This window comes from Rhinopithecus roxellana, chromosome 3, assembly GCF_007565055.1.
Source record: "Rhinopithecus roxellana isolate Shanxi Qingling chromosome 3, ASM756505v1, whole genome shotgun sequence".
In the NCBI taxonomy this organism is placed as follows: domain Eukaryota; kingdom Metazoa; phylum Chordata; class Mammalia; order Primates; family Cercopithecidae; genus Rhinopithecus; species Rhinopithecus roxellana.
Window position 1 is genome coordinate 40603917 of NC_044551.1, and position 10836 is coordinate 40614752.

At 44.4% G+C, this 10836-nt stretch overlaps 1 protein-coding gene across 1 annotated transcript in view; it reads right to left on the reverse strand.

The window, feature by feature from the left end:
• IRGM (immunity related GTPase M) overlaps positions 1 to 8366 on the reverse strand; it is a 36653-nt gene extending 28287 nt beyond the window's left edge. Inside the window, 3 exon segments of the mRNA XM_010373688.2 lie at positions 1450 to 1859; positions 1862 to 1976; positions 8067 to 8366. Coding sequence (XP_010371990.2) covers positions 1450 to 1859; positions 1862 to 1976; positions 8067 to 8366 — 825 coding nt within the window.
• Between the last annotated feature and the right edge of the window lie 2470 nt (positions 8367 to 10836).

A 10836-nucleotide genomic window follows, 5' to 3' on the forward strand; every position in this document is an offset into this window, starting at 1 on the left:
CGTGAGCCACTGTGCCCAGCCTATTTTGGGTTTTTAATGAATGCTTTTACCATCTATACAGGCATCTCTCTGAAACATTATTTACTATATATTTGGCTTACCATTGCTTTATCTGACTTGGGACTTGAGGGGTAGGTTTTCTGGCATAGTTTCTGTATCCTGATCTAGTATGTCACTTATAAAATATATATGTGACCAGGTGTGGTGGCTCATGCCTGTAATTCCAGTACTTTGTGAGGCCAAGGCGGGCGGATCACAAGGTCAAGAAATCGAGATCATCCTGGCCAACATGGTGAAACCCCGTCTCTACTAAAAATACAAAAATTAGCTGGGCGTGGTGGTGGGCACCTGTAGCCCCAGCTACTTGGGAGGCTGAGGCAAGGGAATTGCTTGAATCCGGGAGGCAGAGGTTGCAGTGAGCCGAGATCGCACCACTGCACTCCAGCCTGGCGACAGAGCAAGACTCCGTCTCTAAAAAAAAGAAAAAAAATATATATATACATATACACACATATATATGGTTAGAATTTTAAAATCCAGCCTGATGATCATTTTACTTTTAACTAAAACATTTAGTCCAATTACAATGAATACAATTATTGATATTTTCAGTTTATATGTAACATTTTATTCTGTGCTATATATTTTTTTGTCTTCCTTTGGATTGAGTGTATTTTTGTTATACTATTGTTTTTCTTGTCACTTGCAAGTTATTTGCACAGTTTATATTCCTTCTTTAGTTATTTAAAGATATTAGGCATTACTTATAAACCATAAGATATTAGGCATCACTTATAAACCATAGTTTAAACTTAATCAATGTCTTTACTTGTGCTCTGGATAAAACAAGAACTTAGAACCCTTTAACATGGTTACTATTTTTTCTGTTTTAGAGATTTTGTTGTAGATTTCAATTGTATGTTTGTAAGCCCAGAAGTCTTTATTATCACTGATAAACTCCATCTTGAGTTTCAAGCAACCTGCCTCTCCATTTGCCTGTTCAAACCTGGAGAGGGCTCCTCCCAACCGTTGCTTGCCTTGAGGTTATACCTTGGGGTTAACATTTTGTCTTGGTGGTCTCCCTGCACCCTGTCCACATCTTTGAATATACCCTTATTATTAAAGTCTTCTTAAACGACTCAGTTTGAGAGTGCTAGGACCCTGCTGATACAATCTTATACCCATTTTAAGACACTGATCATTTTTAGCACCTAGTGGAGCGTTCTGTGAAGGGAAAGGACCTTTGAAGCAAGCAGCCTTGCCTGGGAATCTTGGCCCCAACACCCAAAAGGTCTCAAAGAACAACACAACCACCCTCTCTACATGCCCCCTAAAATTGTAAGATACCCTTCTGCACCAGGTGTGTTTCACTAAGTCCAGTGACATAAAGGAGAAAAGGAAGCAATAGGATCCAATGTTTAATGAGGACAGGAATTAGTGTTCACAAACCTGTTCCTTCTGGGGATTTTCCAGGACATTTTCTCTGATCTGCAGTAGCTACACTTCTGGGAGGGCACCTGTGCTGAGGTCCATGTCCAGCTTGGTCCAGACAACGTAGAACTTTCCCATGTCCTCAATGGTTTTGGCAAGCATCACATGATTCATGCTGAATTGTGCAGATGCAACCATGATGAAGTCATACTGGTTGAACTGCATTTCCATGAGGTAGTTCTCCAGGGTTTTGGTGGCAGACCCTGTGCCAGGCAGGTCCCACAGCACCACATTTGGAAAGTGGGAAGAGAAATAGGGGGCACATCTTTGGGTAGCTTTTACCAGCCCAGTAGGAGGTGAGGCCTTCCCTTCGTGTCCTGTGTTTCAAAGGGCACTGATGAAGATGTTCGTCCCATTGCCAGAGTCCCTGCCATAGCAATGTTGACTGGTGTCCTGGACACTATCTTCAGAGTCTCCTTGATGGCAGAGGCCACCTCTGGCAAGTTCCCACCTACTAAGGCTTTCTCAACATTCGTGGACTCCGTCTTTGATAAAATACCCCAATGCTGGCCGGGTGCGGTGGCTCCTGCCTATAATCCCAGGACTTTGGGAAGCCGAGGCGAGCGGACCACGAGGTCAGGAGATTGAGACCATCCTGGCCAACATGGTGAAACCCTGTCTCTACTAAAATACAAAAAATTAGCCTGGCGTGGTGGTGGGCGCCTGTATTCCCAGCTAATTGGGAGGCTGAGGCAGGGGAATCACTTGAACCTGGGAGGCAGAGGTAGCAGTGAGCCGGGATCGCGCCACTGCACTCCAGCCTGGTGACAGAACGAGACTCTGTCTCCAAACAAACAAACAAAAAACTCAATGCTTATGGTGTGGCAAAAAGGGTTTAGGATGCAGCTAATGAGTGTGAGGGGCACGTGGGAACTCTGTCGTATTGGTGGGCACTGGAGTAAGCTGTGGAAGTAGAAGAGCAGGTGAGTTAGAATGGACAGGGTGCACATGAATCATCTGAGTTTTAGCATCCCCAGCCCTCAACAAAGACTGCAGCAAAGACATCTGGATTAAAAACAATCAAAAAACACTCATTCAAGCAATGTGCACATTCCTTCAGGGAGCAAGAAAGGTAGGGCCCTTGAGGAACCCTCTGAGGCTGGTTGTGCCTCCAACAGTCAGCCTCCAAAGCAGGAATGTGGTCATGAGACGGCTTGAATAGCAGGGAATGAACCAAGTCTCCTGAAAAGCCCAAGAGTTTTCTGTCTTTTCCTCTTTTACTCTACCCTAACTTAGGTCTGCTCCTTCACAAGTTTCAGTTCACAACCAAAGCCAGACAAGTAAAAGAGACCTATAGATTTCTCTGCTGAAGATGGCGCCAGAGGACATAAAACATCCAATTCCCATTGCTTACTTGAAGCTGTGGTTGGTCTCAAACACTTGCCTCGTCGGCCAGGGGAGCACACGTGCAGAGCAGTCTGAAATGCTGCGGTATATACAAAGTAAGCCAGCCAGCCTTTGACCCCCCGAGTTTTCCTTAGGATTCTCACGTTGGGCCCAACTGAAGTGAGGGAGAGGAGAGAGTATACTCAAATGCTCTGCTCTTCTTCGAGGCAGTGATTAGACAATTGATTATCACTGCGTTTGCCAAACCTGGCTCTTGCAGGTTCCCCACGGGGCCAGGTATTTGAGACTGATTAAAAGAAGGTGATGTGATTCTCTACTCCTAGCATGGCCTGGCAGGTCTGTTTCACATACTCACTGTGAACACACACAACCCTCTGCACAGAGCCTCTCACACCTGGTGTGCACACTCACCCATGCCCAGCCATGTTCACTTACCCCACACACTCGCACTCACACCGTCTCACTCACCCTCAGCATGCACACATACACTCGCTCGCACTCTGTGCACAGGCTCACACATATTCACACTGACACACGTTCACACACCCTAACATACTTAAGCTGACATATGTAAACATAAATACATTCATCCCTGTTGCACACACACGCTTGCTCACTCAGGCTGCAACATGTTCACTTACCCCACACACAAACACACATTCACTCGTGGTGCCAGGTTCACACAAACTTATGTTTGGTGCACACACGCTCACACACTCTGCGCATGTATATATACACTCATGTAGGCTGACACATGTTCACTCACCTACCCTCACTCATTCTTGGTGTGCCCAGTGCCCACACATTCTCTCACATGACACGTTTGTACACTCATGCACACACAGAATCTTGCCTCCTGAGTGCCCAGGACAATGGATTTGTCCAAGTCTGTGGCCCTTTTAGAGGGCCCAGGAAACAGAGAACTGGCTCCAGCTGTCCATCTATGAAATATAAGGAAAGGCCCTAATGGAGGAGATGAATGAGAGAGGCCCTGTTCTCTGGAATGTATGTGAGTCTTCAACTTCTTGGTGCCTCACTTGCCTTGGGAAGATTTTATAACCCACCATATGGCGAGAGTAGCAACTGATCATTGACTTCCTCATGCCAGACTTCATCTGTGGCTGCTATATAAAGTTTCTCCATTGTAACATTAATTATTTAATAACTAGTTTCTTCTCATCAAATGCTACTTAGATATGGTTGCTTTTAGTTAGTCCACAAAGAGGAAGAGGTAACCTGTGGAATCTGGAGGGAAGGGGGCAGGGTAGTTACCAGGTTCAAATGTAGTCCCTCAGCAGTCTAGCAGGAAAATGGAGTGGGGAGGTCTGGCCTTCGGAGTTTTGCCCACATGTCTCTGCATGGATGGCTGGCAGGCTGGTTAAGGTGAGGAATCGAGCACTCTCCTTCCCCAACATTATACTTGATAGATGCACAAGGGAGTGGAACAGCAGCACATGCAGGGCCAGGGATGGGCTTGGGCCTGTGGCAGGGCCATTTTCTAACCCAAGTAGTCCCAGAAAGTATTGCTTCATCAGGTATGAAATGATTGTCATCATATTAATACATACACAGGTCTTGGCATTAACCATTAAACATTTCCACTAGAATATTTACCATTGTACTCTTTGTGCCCAGCAGGCGTTTAACGTATTTTTGTTTGATTAATAAAACACAGTACACTTTGTGTGTTATTAACTTACTAACGGACAGATAAATTAACTTCCTTTTCTAAACTGTCCCTGCTGAGCACGGAGCCTACTAATATACATCTGATTTTTCAAGCACACTCTGCTTGGGTACGACACAGGCCAGTGCAGGGTACTGACTGTCCATGGTGAGTGTGGGAGGTCAACAGAAAACCCTATAGTTTTCCAGGACTTTTTCTGTGACCGTGTCTGTGAAGCGAGCCAGCATCTTCAAACCTGTCTGCTTACCTGTCCACCAGTGCTGAGCCCCATGGAAAAGAGCCTTAGCCCCTGCAGCCCCAGCTCAACTCTCCCACCCCCAGGCCTTGATCATATGATCCACTTCTTCTGGGCCCATATGAAGGCTCACCAGCTGCACACTGGACACAATTGAGCCCAAAATAATTATTTGTACAATTGAGATACTTTATATCAGTTACACCAGGACTCTTCTGTGTTGTGTCTGCCCAGGCCCCTGTGCCACTGCCAGGCCAGTGAGGGCATGGTTTCCTCTGTATGAGGTTGCAGTGTCTTCCAGGTGTTGTTAGTGGGTCTATGTGTTTGTGTGCATGAGCCTCCGGGAGCACGGACCTGGAAGTTTAGAAGAGGTCATCAGAATTCAGCCTGCGTTGCAATTGCTCCAAGCTCGGCTCTTTTAATATCTTGCCCAGATACATTGCCAGATACCTTCCTCCAGACAGGAGAAGAGGAGTCCTTTTGGACGAGGAGGAAGAGGCCCTTCTAAAGGGAGTCATGGGACCAGGTTCAATTACAGAGTGGCAGCCATACAAAAAAAAAAAAAAAAAAAAGAACCAGACCCTAGAAGGAGCATATTCCTAAATTTACTAAGTGAGCACATAGGAACCAAGTACACATGCACACAAATACATGCACACAGGTGAATGCAAGGTATTACAGAACAATTTGCCTTAAATACACTCTATAACTCCTATTCCATTCTATGAATGTTTTTTCATCTGTTTGTTTTTTAATGCTGGTCATAATCCAATGAATTAATTTCACGAGTAAAATATGCAGAATGAAAAACACAGATTAATAGATTTCCCATGTAAGGTTATATATAGTTAATTCCATACCAATTATCTTGATCCCCAAACAAAGGTACTTACAGCAAAGTAAGACCTGGCCTTAGCACAGATGTGGAGGCTGGTGCATCAGAGAACTCCATGAGCCCGGAAACCAATGTGGATCAAATCCCAGGCTTTTGCTCTGTTTGATCACTATCAGAAAAGGCTGACGGAAAAATCGATGTGATGATTCATGTAGAATAATGAAACTGGATCCCCAGCTCTCACCTTACACAAAAATAAACTCAACTGGGTGCGGTGGCTCATGCCTGTAATCCCAGCACTTTGGGAGGCTGAGGCGGGTGGGTCACGAGGCCAAGAGATCGAGACCATCCTGGCCAACATGGTGAAAACCCGTCTCCACTAAAACTACAAAAATTATACATATGTGACAAACCTGCACATCGTGCACATGTACCCTAGAACTTAAGTATAATAATAAATAATTAAAATTAGCCAGGCGTGGTGGTGTGCACCTGTAGTCCCGGCTACTCAGGAGGCTGAGTCAGGAGAATTGCTTGAATCCAGGAGGCGAAGGTTGCAGTGAGCCGAGATCATGCCACTGCACTCCAGCCTGGTGACACAGCAAGACTCCATCTCAAAAATAAAAATAATAATAATAATTTTAAAATAAACTCAAGATGGATCAAAGACTGAAATCTAACTTGAAACCATAAAAATTCTAGAAGATAACATTTGAAAAATTCTTCTAGACATTAACATAGGCAAAGAATTCATAGCTAAGATCCCAAAGCAAATGCAGCAAAAACAAAAATAAATAAATGGAACCTATTAAACGAAAAAGCTTCTGCACAGCAAAAGAGATAATCAGCAGAGTAAACAGACAATCCACAGAGTGGGAGAAAATCTTTGCAAACTATGCATCTGACAAAGGACCAATACCAGAATCTACAAGGAACTCATACAAATCAGCAAGAAAACAAATGAATAATCCCATCAAAAAGTGGGGCAGAGGACATGCATAGACAATTCTCAAAAGAAGATAGACAAATGGTCAACAAACATGAAAAAACATGCTCAACATCCCTAATAATCAGGGAAATGCAAAGTAAAAACACAGTGAGATACCACCTTACTCCTGTAAGAATGGCCATAATTTAAAAATTAAAAAATGACAGATGTTGGCATGCAGGTGGTGAAAAGGAACACTTTTATACTGCTGGCGGGAATGTAAACTAGTACAATCATTATGGAAAACAGTATGGAGATGACTGAAAGAACTAAAAGTAGATCTACCATTTGACCCAGCAATCCCACTACTGGGTGTCTACCCAGAGGAAAAGAAGTCATTATATGAAAAAGACACTTGCACATGCATGTTTATACTAGCAGAGACCTTGGGCATCTGCTTCACCTCTCAGAGAATCTCATTTCCTTCTGTTTTAAACGGGGACCATAATAAAAGCCCCCAGGGTGTTTAAAGTAAGTGAAGAGATGCCCCAGTACAAGGGCTCTATAAGACTGGTAAGATGATTGTGTGTCTGCTTTCTGGAGATTTACAGAACTAAGAAGTTGCAAAACCACTTATGCAGCTATGAGATTGTGAGGTTGGCTTTGCCCCCTTTACTCCTTGCCGGGGTCAGAACAGGACAACTGTCAGATTGAGGAGGCAGAAAGGGCATGTGGATGTGCCTTCACCAAAGGCCAACAGTAAGGGCCAGAGGGAAGAGCCCAGTGTGCAGAACACAGTCAACAGGACCTCAGTTGAAAGATAATGGGGCCCACCTGTTGCAGAGACTGAGGAGGTGAGAGGAAAACTTGCAGATTAGGGCTTTGCCTATCTCAAAGATCCAAAAAGGAATATCAGAGAGGGTCCCTCATGGTCCCTCATACTAGAGGATAGGAAGTAACATTCACCACCTCCCAGAGACCATTAAGGCCAGATTGCAACCATATCACAAGCGAGACGTGTCCTGACTTTCACCACTGCCTCTCCTCTCCCCACCTCTCTACCCTTCAGCACCCTCCCCACTCCCACACAGACACCTTGTAAGGGTCCCAAACATCAGACGCTCATAGCATAGGAGGTAGGAGAAAGAAAAGACCAGAAGCTGACTCTTTTCTTGTCCCTACTGCTGATTTCTCATTCCAAGGTGGGACTGAGCTGGGGCGAGGGAGATTTAAGTTCAACAAGGGTCTAGGGCTTGTTTATTAGAATGTCTGGACTTCTGATTACCTGAGTGTGACCGGGAGAAAGTATATTCCCTGAGCATGGCCAGAGAATTAACAAACCTGTGTGGTATTCCAGCCAATCCTTGGGGATTATCATGTGTCCCTTTTGGAGCTGTGATGCGGGGGGCAGTGATGTGAAGGCATCAAGTCGCTTTCAGTGATTCCGGAGCAGATTCCTTAATTCTATCTCACTCTACCCCTAGGACCCAAAGGCCAGGTCTCCCTCAGTGGAGCATAGGCAGAGAAGAGATTTCAGACTCACCAGTACTCGTTGTGGAGGAAGAAGACCCCAGGGGCTGAGCAGGGAAGGGAAGGAGGAGGCTCTCACTGGCCTTTGCACTGACCCCAGAAATCCTGGTCTGTCATCCCAAATCCAACTCTGCTGACTGAAGACTTGTCCGCTCCTCTCAGTCACTGAGAGCCCTAGTTTTGGCCCCAATGGTTTCTCACCATCCCGTCTCTCACTGAGCCATCCACACCGGGCAGCCTGAGTACTGGACAGAGAGCCTTTCACTCTCCTATCCTTGGAAATACTGGCTTTGTCGGGAAGAAGAAAAAGCATAATCTGATTTCACTTTTCTTTTTCATATATGGAGCTTTCAAGAAAAAGTCAGAGTCTTACATTTCAGCCAGAGCGTAAATATCAGCACTCTCTTACTTTTTAACAGGCAAATTAGGCATTTCTGTTCCAAATACTCTGGCTGGTTTGAACAAAATTCAGATGGGAATCTCAGTCTTAAAATGAGAGATTTGGAGTTCACTATCTCTGCTTTGGGCCTCAGGTTCTTTGGATGTTAATCATCAGTGATACCCCTCAGGGCTGTGGGTGCCACACTAGGAAAGCTTCTGGTGCCCTAGTATGCAAAGAGCCCCATGCAGCTTTCACCCATAATGGGGGCTCCTATATCTCTTGCCATTACAGCCCAGCCCCACTCAGCCACAGCAAGGTAGGTGCCAAAGGATTTTGTCAGCACGTCTTACCTCCTTGTTGTGGCAACAGTTAACAGTTTCCAAAACCGAAAAAATGTACATCCATCAGATGTGACTTTCTTGGAAAGACAGTAGGAGCAGAGGGGACTGAGCCAAGTGCAGCCAGTTAAGTAAAAGGCAACAAGAAAAGATGCGTTTAGTGAGGAATTTGCGAGTGAGGGAAGAGATAGTAGGTGTTTTTCTGATGGTTAGTCCCTGGGTGTGGGAGGCTGCAGATGGAGGGGATCATGGGTGTCTGATAGAAGAGAAAGTGTCCTGCAAACGGGCTGAGGTCCCAGGTCCTCCTCAGTCAGTGTCTGGAGCTTTTCCTCCATTATATCTGAGATTCATTATCTTAAAGTTATTTTCATTTCATTCAGGCTTTATGAAGTTGAAGTAGATAATGTATGTGTAAGCACTCAAGAAATCCTGAAGAATTTAGTTATTTAAATTCCCATTACTATTCCATTGTTCTAGCTGATGTTCATCCAAGAATGTAGAATAAAGTATTCCTTATCCAACTCACGTAGAGACTAGGTAGTAGGCAGGGGTACAGGGGCATGCCTGCTGTGTATCTAGGTCCCTGACAGAAGGGACATGGAGGAAGGAATGACCAGGAACAAGGGTTACTTTCCATCTGTTGTAGGCTGGTTCTCTTTCATCCTAGCTCTTCTCAGTCTTTGCCTCTTTTGAACTCTTCATCTCTGCATGCTGCTGACTTTAGCTGGGTATCCATGGTTAATATTCAGTATATTTATCCATCAGAGATGTGGACCTAAGTGCATAATGACCTCCCCATCATTGACACCAGGAGCTTGCTGGCACCTAGTGGAGGATGCTCATTGAGGATGTACTCTGTTTTCAATAGAGCCTGGCAATAGACCCCAGTTACCCAGATCTGCCTTTGCAAGAATTTTGAATCAATTGCCCAAATTCTTAAGTTGACAAGGGAGGGAAAGAGACAGAAGGAGAGAGAGAGAGTCTGTAAACTGGCCAGCCAACTCTATTAACTTGAATTAGGTGTCCTCCCAACATGTCTCTCTGCTTTTCTGCTTTAGAGCAGTCTTCAGATCGAAGAGAGCACATTTGCCCAGTGTGCATGTTCAGCCTAGAAGTAGAGAGGAGGAAATATTTTGGGGGTACATTTACCAATGTGGGTTGGGAGCCAGGTCCAAGCTGCCCACGTTGTCCCAGTTGGACAATTTAGGGGCATATGCTTGTTGGATTGAGCCCCAGTTAAGTAAGGCAGGATCACCCACAGGATAATCTATCTGTAGCCAAGTCCTTGTTTTGGGGGCATTGCTTTTGTGGAACCCAAACTAAAATAGCTTGGCCAAATGCCTCTAAGATTAAATGAGATGAAAGTAAGAATTATATTGTCTTTATGTCTTAAACCATCAACACCCTATTGCTGAATCTTGGAAGAACCGAGAATTGTAGGAAACAAAGATTGCTGTCATCTCTAGGAGGGACTCCAATGATTCTGGTAGGTCCAGGCACAAGTCATCCATTAGAAATGTCCATGAAATTTATCTTCAATCTCTTAAATTGTAATCTACTATTTCTATCAATCACTTTATGATACCGAAGCAGTTTCTTTTACAGCCCATCTGCCCCTCCTTACTGTTGTTTTAAACCATTTAAATTCACCAACTGGGTGGACTTAAAGTAAATTTGCCTCCATGGCACAGTGTGGAGTGGAATTCATGCATTTATCTCTCTTGTTTTCCTGAATCCCACTGAAATAATAGTAAATAAAGAACAAAAAGATGGGGTGGGTGATCAAATGGGAAGAAGAGTTCTACAATTATGCAAATTTCTGAAAGTATGCATGTGTGGCAGTAAATTTCAGGATTTTTCCACTTTCTCCATGAGGATTGTCACTTTCTCTAAAGAACAATTCTGTTTTCTGTAACTGATTCACACAGTTGTGAAAAGCAAAGCAGAGGTTCCTCTTCAAAGATTTTCCTCCCCATCTAATTAGGAATAAATAGTAACTTCTCTTAGAAGGAAAATGTATTCAAAGACCTGTGCTAACATTCTTAAATATCTGCTAGACATAA